The sequence below is a fragment of the Protopterus annectens genome, chromosome 1.part0 (genome assembly GCF_019279795.1).
Source record: "Protopterus annectens isolate FY-2018-M chromosome 1.part0, PAN1.0, whole genome shotgun sequence".
Classification (NCBI taxonomy): domain Eukaryota; kingdom Metazoa; phylum Chordata; order Ceratodontiformes; family Protopteridae; genus Protopterus; species Protopterus annectens.
In genome coordinates this window covers 587,827,359-587,844,699 of record NC_056725.1, presented here as the reverse complement: position 1 = coordinate 587,844,699, position 17,341 = coordinate 587,827,359, and the positions used below count along the sequence as shown (strand labels likewise).

Below are 17,341 nucleotides of genomic sequence, written 5' to 3'. Positions count from 1 at the left end.
GGATTCCGCAGCTTCAGAGGTTTTAAAGCTGCTAGAAAAGGGAGCCATCCAGCCTGTCCCCTCAGACTAGATTGGATTAGGGACTTACTCCAGATTCTTTTTGATTCCGAAAAGAATAGGGGACCTAAGACCCATTTTGGATCTCAGCAGATTGAACACCCATGTAAAGAAGTCCAAGTTCCGAATGGTCACATTGCAATCTATTCTCCCAATTTTGGGAAAAGAAGTGTGGATGTGCTCCATCGACCTCAAGGATGCTTACTACCATATGAAGATGGACAGGGCATCCAGAAGTCATTTACTCTTCCAGCTGAGAGCCAGTCATTTTCAATTTCGCGCTCTGCCCTTTGGTCTCACCACAGCCCCCAGGGTGTTCACCAAGTGCATGGCAGTGATAACGGCTCACTTGAGATGTCAGGGATTCCAAGTGTTTTCGTACCTGGACGACTGGCTTCTTTCTGCCACCACCAGGCATCTACTCCTACAAACCAGAGACGCCATGATCAATCTGTGCCCACAATTAGGCATAACTCTAAAGTGGAAAAAGTCTGCCTTGTTGCCCTCGCAGTGTGTCACCTTTATAGGCGCTGAGTTATACACCGTGCTCATGAGGGCATTCTTACCAAGAGAAAGGATTCAAAGTTTACAACAGCAGCTGTACGCGTTACTCCCTTTGAGAAGAGTGAAGGCAAGATTGATCCTCAAATTGTTGGGCACGGTGACTAATACAATTATGCTGGTTCCTTTGGCGAGGCTACACATGAGGCTCCTTCAATGGCTACTCTTCGCCCAGTGGTCTCCATCATCTTCCTCTTTCTCATCTCATAATAATCACAGACAGGTGCAAGCAGGATCTACACTGGTGGCTTCACACCAGCAACCTCGACGCGGGAAAACCCTTCGTTCCATCCCCTCCGGCTGCCACAGTGACCACGGACATCTCCCAGATAGGGTGGGGGGGGGGGCATTATCTAGACAGGACAGTCCAAGGCAGGTGGCAGGAACACAAGCAATCTTTTTAGTAGCCATCCTTCAAGCCTTATCAGTTAGACCACCTTACTTGATTTTTCATAAGGACAGGGTTTCTCTGACCTAACCCTTCCTTCCTACCGAAAGTGGCTTCCATCAGTAATCTAAACCAATCCATTGAACTACCTGTATTCTTTCCAGAGTTCTCGAACAAGGCAGAATTTAGATTTCATCTGCTGGATGTGCACAGACAATTACGATTCTATTTACATAGAACGAAGAATCTCAGAAGATCATATGTTTGTCTCATTTTCAGAAAATAGGATTGGGTCTCCTGTTTCCAAAGTCACTTTGTCCAGATGGATTTCCAGTTGTATTTCATTCATTTATGCTTCAGGTGGCAAGGATTTACCATTTCGGGTGAAGACTCATTCTACCCGATCTGTGTCTACATCTACAGCTTTTCAGGCCAGGTTGTCTGTGGATGATATTTGTGCTGCGGCTACATGGGCATCTCCTCACACCTTTGTTACTCACTACAAGTTGGATTTGGTGTCCAGAGGCAGGTCTTCCTTTGGTTCCACAGTGCTCAGGAGTATTTTCCACTGAGCCTCCCAGGATTCAGGTGCTGGGGACGCTGTCCCATGGGTAAGAATGTAGGCGAGATTGGACTACATAACATCAAGAAGTTATGTACTCACCATAACGTTCGATGTATGTAGTCCATCACGCCTCACATTCTTACTTACCCCCCTCCTTCCCCCATCCTGGAGGACCTAGGAGTTGGGTATGGTTTCAAATTCCTTTCTGGTTAGTATGTTCTTCCTTCTCTATGTGTTGTTGTATGTGGAGGAGTGAATGATTAGCTTGCAGCAAACAAGATCTGGAAAAAGGGAGCAGTGCAGCATGAGATACCTTCTTAGCCCAGCCAGTTGAAAGGCTTTGAGCTAGAGTATGGCTGAGTCGGAGCCGAGGTTCAGCTCCGAACCCACGGGTAAGAATGTGAGACAAGATGGAGACATCAAACGTTATGGTGAGTACATAACTTCTTCTTTTATCCCAAACCGTACATGTACCAGTGCATGTACCCTAACCCTTACAATACATGGGAAAGAATGCTACATTTGCTGAATGTGCGCAGACAAGTATGATGCCGCTAACACAACTAAGAAGGTGACATTTGGAGAAAGTAACCAAAAATCAACCGGAAAAAGAAAAAAAATGCTCTGGCTGTCAAGAACTTGCAGCTATTCAGCAAAACACAGTTCAAGTTTTGTTTTTAGTACACGAGATGTTTTCCACTAATGTAAATAAAAAAAAAAAAAAAAAAAAAAAAAACTGAATCAGATTCACTGATGTTTCAAATTAGTGAGACACTGGTGGACTATATAAAGTTAAATTCAAATGATCTGATAAAACTGCAGAAATCAGAGACTGTTGTGAAGAAAAGACTGGCTGAACATGAGGCTTTTCAAGAAGAGCTGTTTTAAAAAAAAAGTCAAGTTGTCAAACTGTTTATTTTATTTAATTTACATTTGATTACTAGGAAAGTCTGACTGCACAAAAATCCTTTTTCAGCAGAGGCCCAAGGAGACAAACTCCACATTTAACATGTAACAATGATTATAATTACAAATGCAAGGTTTACATATGTATGACTTGGTATTTGTCACTTAGAAATACAGACATTAAGCATGTAACACTGGGTCAAAATACATTCATGAAAATAAATTTATTAATGGCATTGTTGCATAGTCCAGTTCAGGAACTGAGGGACTTGATCATAAACAAAATGAGGAAGTCCATCAGGAAATGAGTGACTTATAGAATGCAAATCAGGTGTTATTAGTAGCAGTTGGTGGCTGAGCAATTTTTCATAGATGTACTGCACTGACTGTTAGCGTGCAGTAGTAGGAGATACAGTAGAGGACAGATATTGTAATATAATTGCAGCTTAGGAATAATTTTACTGTAATCCTTCTATACAAAATTTAGAATGTAATAAGAAAGGAGGAGAAGTACATTGAAAGTTTAGACGTGATCTGCTGTATGTGAAGAAACTAGTATTACGTAGAGAAAGTGTGTTTAGAGTAAGTAGGACATTGCCTTGGAATTCTTTTTCCATCCAGGATTGGTACAGGAGCATAGTTATGTATTGGTTAAGTGAGATTTGAGAGTAAATTTAAAGAGAGATAAGTTGATGGTAGGTGTTATTTCTTATGGTAAGCTATTCCAGATTTAGCTGTGTAGCTTGAGAAAAGGGAGTTGTCTGATTTGTTTCCTTCGGTAACATTAAACAGGGATTTGCTACTTGAGAGAAGTACACATTTGTTAAGTGTATGGATTTAATAAGTTTTGAAGTGTAGGTGTTTTTTCAGGTTGGTGCAGGATCTTATGTGCCAAGCACAGTCAGTGATAAGTTATTACTTGAGGGAGTTCTAGCCAATTCATTTGTTTGAGGGCAGTGCAGTGTTCTGTCCTAGAGCTGGTGTCAGTTGCAAATTTTACAGTTTATTATAGCAAGAGTCTAATTTGTCTAAATCTGATTTCCTAAGGTTTGTGAGAATTGGTGGTGCAGAGAGAAGAGTTAAGAATTAGATGTGTTCTAGCTATAGTGGCTTATATGTTATTAGTGAAATCTTTTTTATTTCTATAAAGTGTACCTAGTTTTTGTAGACTTTCTAATGGTTTGGGCAATATGGATATCACATTTCAAACTACTATTGATTTCTACAGCTAAAGGTTTTGTGTGTTTTATGGGAGAGATGATTGTGTTATGTAGTGATGAAATGTTGATGAGGGGTAATATTTTTAGTGGGGTAGAAAACCTTAAGCTTGATTTGGTTGGGTTCAAAATAAGTTGAGAGTTAGTTAGCCAAGCTACTACTGCAATGAAAGATTGTTGAGTTATTGATTGTAGATAGTGCAGAGAAGAAGCTGCACATGTATAGTGCACTGATGATTCTACATTGATAACAGACGCAGAAGGGTTGAGGTATGGAGACTGTTAGTAAAGAGAATAAATAGTAGGGGGCTATAACGATAGAACCTTAGGGAACCCCTAAGGTGACTGGTAGTAGAGAAGAAGGAGTTTGTTGCCATTGAACTGCTTGCTGACCTAGATAGTTTTTGATCCAGGGCAGAGTAGATTGGCTTAAGTTGAGTTCAGTAAGAACATTTAAGAACTTGCTATGAGAGACCATATCAGAAGCCTTAGAAAGGTCAAGCAAAACAGCAGAGACAAAATTATTATTTCTGTGGTTGGTTGACTGCATCAGTGAAGGTCATAATGGCAGAGGTGGTGCTGTGGAAGGGTCGGAACCCATGTTGATTATTGGATAGTAATTTGTTCGTAAGTAGGAAGTCCATAATTTGTGTGTGTATGCATCTTTCTAGTATCTTTGATATGGGTGATAGTATAGCAATTGGCCGATTGGATAGTTCTGTTGACTTGCTGCCTTTGTGTAAAGGTGTAATGTATGAAATGTACCAAATTGTAGGAACTAGTTGTTCAGTGATGGAATGGTTAACGAGGAAGGATAATAGAGATGAAGATGGCATCAGCTGCAGTTCTATGATATTCTGCAGAAAGTTATCCGCAGCTAGGATAGTGGGTTTCGTTTTTTTAGTAGTTTTTTTTTATTGTGTTGGTAGATGCTGGTTGTAAGGAGGAGTTCCTATTTTTGTCAGAAGTAGGATTAATGGGCGTGGTAGTAGAGGTGTAGTTGTTGGAGAGAGAATTGTTTTGGTAAAGTAATTGTTAAATTTATTGGCTATACTGTCTTAAGTTGTTAGTGAAAGATGGAAGTGGATGTGCCTGCATTGCCTAGTAGGAGGATGTTATTAAGTGCTCTCTGGAATTTTTGTGGGTTGTTATGGTGTTTGTTTTGGATAGTAAAGTAATAATTTGTTTTGTCCTGTTTGATTATACTTTTTTGCCTTTCTTCTGAGCTCATGATATGCCTGTTTGAGATTTAGTAATGTACTGTTCACTCCAATATTTCTCTGTTTTTGTAGGAGTACTCTGGTTTCTTTTGTTAGCCATGGAGCAAATTTGAATTTTATTGTAATAGTCTGGGGGGGGGGGGGGGGATAGTTCCTTTAGTATACTAAGGAAGATGGAATTAAAGTATTTCACAGCATCCTCTAGGGGGAGATGTTTAAATGGAACCCAATTGCAAAGCTTTCAGCTGGCTGTGAATTCTTGGGGGTTAAAGTTAGTTTTGTTTCAGATAGGATGGTAAGTGGTGATCACTAAGGGAATCTGGGAGAGAGCCAGAATAAGAGAGATCATGACTATTTGTTAATGTCCAGTCTAAGGTGGACTTGTCTGCTAGATGATTTATCTCCTGGTAGGGGCTTGATTAGTTTGTGTGAAGCCATGAAGGTTGATGTGGTTGGTGGGAGTATCAGAATTAGAGGTGATCCAGTCAGTGTTGAACTCACCCAAGACTGTTTCTTGAGGCAGTGCTTTGGAGGATCAATCCAAAATATTTTCTACTGTATAGATGTTCTGACCTGTAGAGATATAGGATCCTAAAATATTTATATGCTTTTTAGCTTTAAGTTTTAGTTTGTGCAAAAATGATTTCTAAGTTACCAAATTTGGGGCATTAAGTTCAATGGCTTCAAGGGTGAGATTATTTTTAAATAGAGTACCTATTCGTCCGCCCCTTTTGGCCGTTCAGTCTTGTCTTAGTACATTATATCCCAGGGGTAGAATTCTGTTGTTAGATATATCAGGTTTTAGCAACGTTTCTGTGATTAAATCAATATTTGTGGAATTTACCCAGTGAAAACTTGAGATTTTGCTATTCTTTAAAACTGGAAGAAATGCTTTGTATGCCGCATTAAGTTTATGAAAATACAAATAAGCAACTGGAGTACTTAGTGTTCCACAGCAGGATTTTTTAATGGAGAGGTAACATGCAAGTTCCAAATCTGGCCATGAGAAAGCAGCCAAGACCTGTATTGCTACAGATGCAATCATACCAGCAGGAAGAAATGTTACTATCAAAACTGGGAATGAAGGAAAAAAGCATTACAAATTGGGGATACCAATTTGTTTATGGAAAATGATTTATTCTGGGTACACCAGGCAAAAGGAAAGCAAGTTTATCTAGGCAGTCTGGGGATGTTGAGAGACAGGTGTGAGATTCAAATTGCTTTATCCCACTGTTTTCAGTATATTTTTTCTTGGAGGATTGAAGATGTTTTGGAAGTAAGACAGGCTACTGTTTCTCAATCTCCTGTCATTAAGAAGGCCTACATAGAAAGATTTGCCAGGGAAAATGTTTCCATTGTTGCAGAAGAAAATGCTTGAATCCGAGACAAATTACCAGGATCTGAAAAGAAAAATCTGGGATATTCTGGCCATGAGTCAGTGACTGGTTTTGGGAGATTGCAGTGATCAGGAAGAAAACCAGCAATAATGTAAGTGTAGTGAATAAATAGAAAAAATACAAAGCAACAATCCATTTGATGTAATTTAAACACATGAGCTGTTGTCCTGCATTAAGTAGTAATTGAAAAGGTTGAAGTTTGGCTCTGTTAAACTGGTGAGAATTTTGTAAAGCATAAATCCCACTTTGTCATTAATGCTTAGGACACTGAAGGGACTGATGAAATAATTCCAAAGTAAAAGTTTTTTTTCTTTCTTTCTTAATATTTGCATAAAAAGACTTGATGCCATTTGTGTGTTTATATTGTATAGTAGTTAGTATAAGGTCAGAGGTATTTTAAATGTGAGGTGATTAGTTTCATCTACGAATGTTATATTTCTTAGTTGCATACCCAGGCTTTAAACTGTAACATAATTGGAAAGGCTGGACAGAAGCAAGTTAGTGTTAGTATAATGTTATCTTGAGCTGCTGCGGTAGGAATGTAAAAGTGTATTTGATTGTGTTATATATTGACTAAAACTTAATTTCCTCTGCTTTATAGAGTTGGATGTCTTAACTTATATCGGTAGTTTAAACTATACCTGAGGATTGTTTTAATTAAATAAGCTTGAAAAACAGGTTAAATTATGGAAATCATGAAAAAAATTAAGACTTGCATTTGCAAAGTTAGTAGCTGTTTTCCCCATTAGCAGTTGCTTTTAGCTGGAGACAACCTTCCTACAGGTTCAAGCAATTAATCTTGAGACGTGAAGAGTGCTTTGAGTGAAATCTACAACTTAAAATACAGGTGACGTTTTAGCAGATTTTGGCAAGTTATCTGAAAATGAAGTTTGAAACTGTGATAGTTACCATCCAAGCAGCCATTAATACATTAAATATAATGGTACACAGTATAGTTTAAGAGCAGCCAGTGCACTTTTTCTAAAGGTTAAAAGTTAATGTTTAGTGAAAGCATGTGAGTTTTTTGCATTTTTTTGTTTTGATGATGAAGTGAAAAATCTGGGAAAATATGACGTGGCAATTTATGAAAGTGATCCGCTGTGAAACCCCTATCCGGGAAAATCCGAAAGAAGAAGTGGGGGGGGGTACTTTCAGCAGTTAACCTGTAGGGATGCTATGTCCCCCCCCCTCCGACGAGTAACTGCTTTAGCACTCTTCATGTGACCTTTAACTCATTCAGGCCTATAGTGCCTTTTTGTATTTGTTTTAACACCTATAGCTTCTTATGGCATCCTTTTTGGGTATGTCTCTTTTAACCAAGCAGCTTACCAACTAGTAATAGAAAGGACAATGATTTATCAATAAAATGACACTAGGATTGAGAAAGGAGATTCTGATGATCAGGATAACTGCAGTTAGGGATATAGATAATAGGCAGGATGGCGCTGGAGTTTTTGAGAAAATTGTCAAAGGAACCAATGTATTGGGAGTAAATAACTAGAGAGGGAATGGTAATAGAATGGAAAGTCAGTGAAGTCACCAAGAATTTATTTGGACTGCAGGTTAGAGATTGCCTTCCCTATCAGGAATTGATATTGGGATATAGGCAAAGAGAAAGAAATAGGGGTCCTAAATGAAAGACCAGCACTGGTAGCGTTTTTAGTAGAATCTAGAACAGAAGCTGCCATTAAAAAAATGAGTAATTAGTAGAGCATATAAAATATTGCATGATAACTGAAAGAATCAATCAGTGGAGATTAGAAAGGACTGGGAAAAGAGATTGGATAACCAATTCACAAAGAAACAATGGAGGGATATATGTATGTCTGCCAGATATGCAACAAAGTCTAAAAGATTTACGATCTTTGCCTGGAAGTGTTTATATAGGTATTTTTATACGTCAAGTAGACTCCAAAGAACTTTTCATTAGGTAGACAGCAAATTGAGGTGTGATGGGAAAGAGAGAGGTAACTGGGAACATGTTTTCTGGGAGTGTAATGATTTGGAAGACTTTAAAGATTCTCTGCAGACTGCTCTGTCAGAGTTACTGGGTGAGCAAATTGGTGTAACTAGGGAAATTATTTTTTTGAGCTGTGACACAGAATTGGAATTGCCTAGACACACAGTAAGGCCTTGCTTTGTCTAATTATGGTGGCTGCCAAAGAAGCAATTACTAGAAAATAGAAATCATAGTCTAAGTCAGCTTTACTAGAAGTAGCGAATATAGTAACAGATAAAACAACTGGAACTGGGATTTTTAGAAAAGAGTAGGAGTGAATTACATCGGAAAAAATAGGAATCGTGGGAACAATACATGCAATGGAGGAATGAGGTTTAAAAGAAGGCAGGATTTGAATGAGCTGTGTAATGTTTGACTGACAATTGGATATATTATAAGGGATGTTTAATGTTTGTAACTGCAGTTATATCAATATGGTTTGTAATGTATGTTTACAATTGGAATTGTCAGTATAGTTTGTTTTTATTTATATAAATGTTGAGATTGCCTGGGTCATACGTGATAATCTAAAACATATTTCTTGTTTAAAAAAAAAAAAAAAAAAGAATTCAAAGAGAGAAAAAAAATTTTGATCTGCGGCATCCTGCAGTAGAGACATTAATCATAATTTGCCATGTATTCATATTTCCATACTTGTGTTCATGTTTTTATAACAGAGACCTGCATGCTCTTGAGGGTTAATGTGTGAAATGCCATGGTGGGAAACAGGAGAATTCATTGTCAGTGTTCATTCATATCACACTATACAGGAAATATTGCTAATTTTTTGTTAGTAATTCTGAAAATAAGTAATCTTTCCATATGTACTTAATACCTGAAAAACAAGGGACTTACAAACTATTGCATGGCATCAGGTGAAACCTTAAATATTGTTGAAGGTAACTGTCATTAAAATTTGCTCTACAAGTTGCATATCTTGAGAGATATTCAGTGTTGTTTATTGCTAATTTTGCAGTTAAGCATACCTTTTCCTATTTCTGTAAATATCTCAATAAACATGCACTCAGAGAAATTTATTGCTGTTGTGCAAAAGCTTACATCTGCATAACAAAAAGTGTCCTAGCTGTATATGTTTTGTGTTGTACAGTTTTCAAGAAATGTCAGTTGTTAAAGTGCAGGAAAAAATATAATATCTGGGTTTATGTACATTGTAATATATTGTAGAATTTATGGAAAGAGTATGAATGCACAGACTAATATCACTGTAAAGAATACTTATCGATAACATCTGTATAGTTTTATTAGCTGTTATTCACAAAATATTTACACTTGATTTTTTTTAATGTCTTTTAAGTTGTCTTTTTTTCAGAATATGCTCTGGAATGCAAGGATGTGCAGTGGATATAAGAAGTGTGCACACCCCTGTTAAAATGTCAGGTTTTTCTGATATACAAAATTGAGACCACAATAAATCATTTCAAAACTTTTCCCACCTTTAATATGACCTATAACCCGTACAATTCAATTGAAAAACAAACACATCTGTTAGGGGAAAAATATAAAAAATTAAGCATACAATAAGCTGGTTGCATAAATGTGCACACCCTTAAACTAATACTTTGTTGAAGCACCTTTTGATTTAATTGCAGCAGTCAGTCTTTTTGGGTACACACCTGCCATCAGTTAGAGACTCTGATTAACCCCAAATAAAGTTCAGCTGTCCTAGTAGACTTTTCCTGACATTTACTCAGTTGCCTGCTACAGCAAAAGTCATGGTTTGCAGAGAGGTTACAAAGCATCAAAGGGATCTCATTGTTGAAAGGTATCAGTCAGGAGAAGGGTACAAAAAAATACCCACAGTCATTGGATAGTACCATGGAGAACAGTGAAGACAGTCGTCAAAAAGTGGAGGAAATATGGGACAACAGTGACGTTGCAAAGAACTGGACATCCATCCAAAATTGATGAAAAGACAAGCCGAAAACTGGTCAGGGAGGCTGCCAAGATACCTACAGCAACACTGAAGGAGCTGCAGGAATTTCTGGCAAGTACTGATTGTGTACTACATATGACAACAATCTCCCATATTCTCCATATGTCTGGACTATGGGGTTAGGGTTGCAAGACAGAACCGTTTTCCTTACACAGAAAAACACTCGGGCCCGGTTACATTTTGCAGAATAATACATCATCTCCCAAAAGCACATGGGAACATGTGTTATGGTCTGATGAGACCAATGTTGAACTTTTTGGCCACAATTCCAAAAGGTACGTTTGGCAAAAAAAACACTTTGCATCACCAAAAGATCACCATCCCTACGGTGAAGCATGATGGTGGCAGTATCATGCTTTGGGGTTGCTTTTCTTCAGCTGAAACTGGGGCTTTAGTCAGGGTAGAAGGAATTATGAATAGTTCCAAATACCAGTCACTTTTAGCCCAAAACTTTCAGGCGTCTGCTAGAAAGCTGAAGATGAAGAATTTCACCTTTCAGCATGACAGTGACCCCAAGCATCCATCCAAATCAACAAAAGAATGGCCTCACCAGAAGAAAATTAATGTGTTTGAATGGCCCTGCCAGAGCCCAGACCTAAATCCAATAGAAAATTTGTGGGGTGATCTGAAGAGGGCGGTGCACAAGATAGGCCCTCATAATCTGACAGATTTGGAGTGCTTTTGCAAGGAAGAGTGGACAAATATTGCCAAGTCAAGATGTGCCATGCTGATAGACTCCTACCCAAGAAGACTGTATGCTGTAATTAAATTAAAAGGTGCTTCAATAAAGTATTAGTTTGAGTGTGCACACTTGTGCAACCAGCTTATTGTACATTTTTTTTAATTTTTTATATTTTTCCCCTGACAGATTTGTTTTTCAGTTGAATTGTATAGGTTATAGGTCACATTAAAGGTGGGAAGAGTTTTGAAATGATTTATTGTGGTCTCCTTTTTTATATCACAAAAACCTGGCATTTTAACAGGGGTATGTACACTTTTTATATCCACTGTATGTAGGCTGTTAGAGGTGTTATGCTCCATACGACACAGATGTTAATACTTATGATCATTTTATAGTTCTGAGTATACTCACCACAACAGCAGATGTTCAGTTTTGGGGAATAACTGCTACTGCATGATAGGCTTCCACCATCCTCCTGAGTCTTGGGTGCAATGTCATGGATAATACACAGGTGGAGTAGGCCAGTGACTTGGAACCACACTGCTAGGGGGTGTACTGAGCAGGGTTTGTAATACATGAAATAAGTGACAGCAGGTACACCCTATAGCTGTCAACTGTCCAAAGTTTTGCCTCATATTTTCATTCTGTTCCTCATAAAATTTGTGATTTTCTGACACATCATGGAGGATTGAATAATACTATTTAATGACAGATGTTTGAGTTTCAGACTACATATCTTTCAGAAAATGTATAATGATGCCAAATCTGTCATTCTAGCAACTTTTTAAGTTTATAGAAGAAATATTTAATATCTCTCCCTGTTTTTCGGCCTTTGCCCCACCATTATTTCTGGCTTTGTCCAGATGCACTGAGAGATTGAGAGGCATGGTATGCCCTTATCTCCTCCTTTTAGTGCAGTTGATGTTTTGGTTAGTACTAAAAATGAAGACAGCCTGGAAGAATCCCTTGAGTTTATTTGTGGGAGTTTCTTCAGGGCAAGCAGCAAGAGTCCTTTAGGTGTCTTGTGATTCTTTGAAGGCTTTTACAGACTTGAACAGGATGTTGAAACATGCCACAAAGTAAGGCTTACTGTATGGTAATGTTTTTAGCAAAACAGAGTTAGAGGTGATGCAGAGCCCTCTATAGTGGGTGCTTAACCTTTCACCACCCCTTTTTATTTGGATAGATCCTTCATTGTGCAAGTTTAGATGCTGCCTTCTGAAAGTTGGGCTGGTATATATTTGGGTTCTTGTACAGTAAACTCTGTTAACTGTAACTCAAGCAACTGGAACTCTCAATCAACCGTCAAACAAAATCGAAGAGATACAGTACAATTTTCATGTGTTGCACTTTCTGTCCACCTCCCCCTTGCAGAAACATACCTTATGTTTTTAGAGTTTTAAAAAGAAAGATTGGAATAAATTCCCTCTCTCCCCAACCTGAGAACAAGTCAAACCAAACAAAAAGTACAGGGTACAGCATTAGTCAGGCCTGTTTTAAATAGTAACTCTCAAGCAACCAGAAACTACAGTTATCCAGCATCTGCCAATCCCCACATGTGCTGGTTAACAAAGTTTACTGTATGTTGTCTTTTACATCTCCCATTACAGAGTCTGTGCTCATTTATAGGATGATGATCAGACTGATTATCTCAGGAAATGCACACTTCTAATCTAGTGCTTACTGCATGATATGCATCAGCAGAAGGTGCATACATCACCAAGCATGATGAAGAGGGAAAGTAAAATAAAACAAGCCATCAGTAGCACAAGTGGCAGTCCCTCCTGTTGTCAGCTGCACACAACCATCTTATAAGTATTTTGATATTGAGGGTATGTTTTTTCGCTACATGGCTTTTGCCCCATGACTGCTGACTATCACACCTCCCACTCAGTGCAATGTGATCTATTCATTCTCTTGCTTGGGATTTCACCTCTTATCAAGGTGAGAATGGGCAATGTGATCACTCTTCAGGCTGTTCTCTTATTTTTGTCTCGGACCCCCAGTTACTGTAGACCTAAAGCATGCTTACCTCCACATGCCTACTTGCAAGAACCACAGGGATTTCTTGTACTCCTGGGTGAATGACGGGCACTTCAGTTCACCTCTCTCCCTTTCAGTTTCTCCAGGGCACCACAAGTGTTCATCAAATGCCTGGTTCCAGAGTTTGTATTTTTGAGGATGCAGGATGTCCACATATACCCTTTCCTAAATGACTGCCTTATCCAAGCCTATTTGGGGTAGAAGAGGTTGGTATATTTCTGTCCTTTGCTATGAGTCAAATGGCCAGCCTGGGTTTCTACTTTTGCTTCCTGAAGTCAAACTAACCATCTGTAAACACATCCATAATTTTGGTGGCCTTGCAATTTTCATTGCACATCACATTCTTTGTCATGGGAATTTATTGACAGCTGTCATCTACAAAGCTTCGGTATACAATTTGCTTGGCTAAATTAAGACAGACTTTTTTTTATTGTTTGTGCACATGTCATTGCACGTTGGGGTAAACCAGTGTCATTAAGAACATAAAACTGTATTAATAGTCAAGTTTTATTTTAAGTTTTAACTTAGCTGTTCTTTCTTAGTCTTAGAAACATCTGTAATTGCAATTAAAATATGTTTTTAGGGTGTCCCAATCAGACTGGAAGTTGGTCCACGAGACATGAAGAAAACTCAGTTTGTGGCTGTACGACGGGATACTGGTGAAAAGCTGACTCTCCCTGAGAAAGATGCAGAGATAAAACTAAAATCTCTTCTGGAAGAAATCCAAGCTAACCTTTATAACAAGTAAGCACTCAACTTTTTATCATGAAGTACAAAGAAGTCCAGGTTTTATTTCTTGAACCACCTGCAGTAAATAATTTTTTCCCCCTTTTCTCTGGACCCTTTATTAGCGCCAGCTTCTGGCATTCTCTAACTGTCTGGGTCAGAAGAATGCACTGCTTTTCTTGGCACACCCTGAGTTTCTCAATTCTTTTTGCCACTTTCATTATTTGGATCTCAGTCCTGATGTTTGTCTTTGGAAAGTTAAAAAAAAAGGTTTTGTTAAGAGTTCTTGTTATATCAGTTTGCCAGCCAGGGGTTCCTCTGCCTGACATTGAAGCTCATTGCGAATAACTTTTACAAATGTCAGCAATCTGTGTCATTTACAAGGAAGTGTCCAGTGCTTGATGGCATTCATGTCTTGCTGTAGGGCAGCTCTGGAAGATTACTAGTTCATGGATTGACAGATACTAGGCAGTTTGGACAAAGCCTTCATTTAAGCCTGCTTAAATGGCAGCTGCTGCCATTTCATGAGTTTTGTGTCTCTGTGATGGACTGACCTTGTGCCAGTCATTAGTGAATTATGTAAGGAGGAGGTCCACAGGTTATCGCAGCAGCTACTTTTAGGGCTGAGTCAAGTTAAAAACATCACTTGTCCTGTGCTTGAACCTGGTTCAAACACCATTTGTCTTTGACCCTGGAGCCTTTGGATTTGCATACATTGAAAGGCGTGTTGGGTCTTCATATAAGAAGTTTGTGGACTAGTCCAAGCCTAAAGAGCAGTACTTTTTCATCCTTCTCCCTGTCATTGCTTTGCCATTAAGAGTTGAAGCACCCCCATGTCTGGTGGACATGTGAGCATTCCTGAGAATATTAGATATATGTGTTGTTTCATCTGTGGGCATTTCCCAGGGTATGTGAAAGCACACCCCTAGAAAATATAGTTTGCTGCTTTTGCAGAAGTCTGCGCAGACCCTTACGAGCACAATCTGCTTCTGGAGTACCGTGTATCTTTCATTGTAAGCCTTTCACCTGAACACCAGAGTTCTCTTTTACTTACCCCATGAGTGCTGGAGTTGTGGGAGGAGTTCTTGCCTTCCCTGGAAGAAGGATTCAGAGTGGACCTCCTCTAAGATGGGCTAGAATGTTGACAAATCCCCACTCATAGTTTCGACTCAGGATGATCTCTCATTGGAGAGATGCTCAGACTTTTAAAGTCTTCTTTGGGATAGACTGATGTCCATCTGTTCTCATGTTGCAGTATTCTAAACTTGAGGGATCCTCCACCTGAGGTGACCTGAATGTCTGGTCCATATACAGAAGCTTAGCCTGGCTGCTGTATGGTGCATGGGACGTCAAATGTAGGTACCATAAACCATGGGTCATAAATGTGACGTCTACATGCACAGACCTCAGAACTTCTCACCACCAGTTGAAAGTCTGCTCGCTTGTTTTGCCCCATTCCAGTGTCTTCTAAAAGAGAAGCACCCCGTTGGGGAACATTTTCTATTGTGGTTGCTGTTTATTTGTTCTGATTCTGTCCATGTCATATAGGGAAGGGAAAATGTGAGTGCAGACATCAAATCCCACACAGATAGCCATGACCTCTGCCTCTTTTGGTTGCGGCCTACTCACGACTACAAAGCGTGTTTCATTTGCTAGTCGTTCTTTCCTAAATCTTGCGCAGCCATCTTGCAACCTTTAACTTATTCTTGGAAAACCATTGTCTTAAGCATCTTGCTTTGGATATGGAAGCAACACCTGCTGTTTTGGCCGAACTGCCTAGAAAGAAGGCCAAGGTAGCTAGGCTGAAAAAAAAACACCTGTGCCTCCAGATTCAGATGTCCTGCCAGCCACCAGTCTAGGCTCTCATGAGTGCATCAGGCAGTGGGCCTAAAGAAGCAGGCCTGGGACTCAAAGCTGACAGACCAGAAGGGGTCTGTGATGAAGTATGCCTAAGGCCAGGAAGGCTTGGAAAATAGGAGAAAATGCCTGCTAATCATGAATACTTTCTGAAGGAGCAGAAAAATGCTTAGACTTCTGGTTCTTTCTTTAGAGAACGGGTTTTTGGTCCAGGCTGATAAGGCACAGGCCTAGGATCCAAGGACACTAGGGGATTAGAGGGGCTTTCCTCAGGTATGGAAGTTATCCTAAGCCATCTAGGCTAACATGGCTTACCCCGACATCGGGAGCCGACATCGCAGGTACCTCCATGGACATGTAGGCTGGAGAAACTAGAACTGCTTCCAACACCACACCCACTGAAGTGGCCAAAGCCATCGGATGTACCTCAGCCCCTAGATCGGCGGTTGCCAGGACATCCAAATCTGGAGGCGCAGGTGTTTTTTCTGGCCTAGCTACCTTGGCCTTCTTTCTAGGCAGTTCAACCAAAACAGCAGAGTTGTCTTCCATACCCAAAGCAAGATGCTTAAGACATTGGCTTTCCACGATTAAGTTAAGGGCTGTGAGACAGCTACGCAGAGTTTTAGGGATGATTGACTGGCAAATGGAACACTGTAGTCGTGGGTAGGCCCTAAATAAGAGGCAGAAGTTGTGGCTATATTTGTGCGGAATTTGATATCTGCACTTACATTTTCACGTCCTAGATGACGTGGATGGAATCGGGTAAAAGAATAACAAATATCAACCAGAATAGAAAATGTTCCTGAACGGGGTACTTATCTTTTAGAAAACACAGGCACAGAGCAGGATGAGCGAGCTGAAGTTTGACTGGAGGCAGAGAAGTTATGAGGTCTGTGTATGCAAATGCCACATTTATGGCCCACGGTTTATGGTACCTACGTGTGACGTCCCATGCACCATACAGTAGCCAGGCTAAGCTTTTGTATATGGGCCGGACATTCGAGTCACCTCAGGTGGAGGATCTCTCATGTTTAGGATAATGCAACATGGAAGAGAATGCTATCTGTGGTTATGGTAAGATTTTACACAACTGTTCTTTGCACCTCTTTTCTTCCTGCCAAAAGGGAGTTAACTGATTTGGTGAAGAAGCCTGATAAATTTGTTTCCCTCCCTTCCACAGAACCTGTTCTTGAATATGTTGTTTTTGTTTCTTAGATACACTTGTTCTGGACCTCTTGCTTCTAAGAAACCTGTTGGATTTAGTCGCCATCTAGGGAGTCAAATTGAAAAACTAAGATCCAAAGCTGATTTATCTGTAATCTCTTCAGTCCACAGTGAATCCCATTAACCACATCACCTTTTTTGTCTTGCAATCAGATAAGGAGTCCAAGACTTTAAACAGGGTAAGCAAGAGTTATTTTTCTCTTTTTCCAGTTTGGGGTCTTTGTCATGAGTCTCACACATTCTAGTGCATTCTGGTCAGGTATAGAGAAGCTGGCAGGTTTTTTGTTTGTTTTTTTTTTCTCCTTTTTCTGGGATCAGGAAGTCTTTGGAGAAGACTGTTAGGATGGTTTTTCAGTGTATTTTTCATGTAGCCATCTGTAACATTTATAACATTTATTGTGCTGGAATTGTGTCCAAGATAGCATTATTTTGGATATATTTGTACCAGATAACATGGTTAAGACTTTTATTTAGGGAAGAGTTGAGTCTGTCAGTCCTGGATCCCCATTTCAAATGAAGTCCACTTGAGTCAGGTTTCTCAGGAC

The 17,341-nt window shown here is 39.5% G+C and overlaps 1 protein-coding gene across 13 annotated transcripts in view; it reads left to right on the top strand.

Annotated features, from left to right (window-relative positions):
- Window positions 1-17,341, top strand: part of EPRS1 (glutamyl-prolyl-tRNA synthetase 1) — a 1,752,234-nt gene that overhangs the window by 1,533,833 nt on the left and 201,060 nt on the right. For all 13 annotated transcript variants that reach the window (XM_044061601.1, XM_044061548.1, XM_044061611.1 and 10 more), the window contains one exon: window positions 13,573-13,733. In XM_044061601.1, the coding sequence (XP_043917536.1) occupies window positions 13,573-13,733 (161 nt within the window). The remainder of the gene's footprint in view (window positions 1-13,572; window positions 13,734-17,341) is intronic.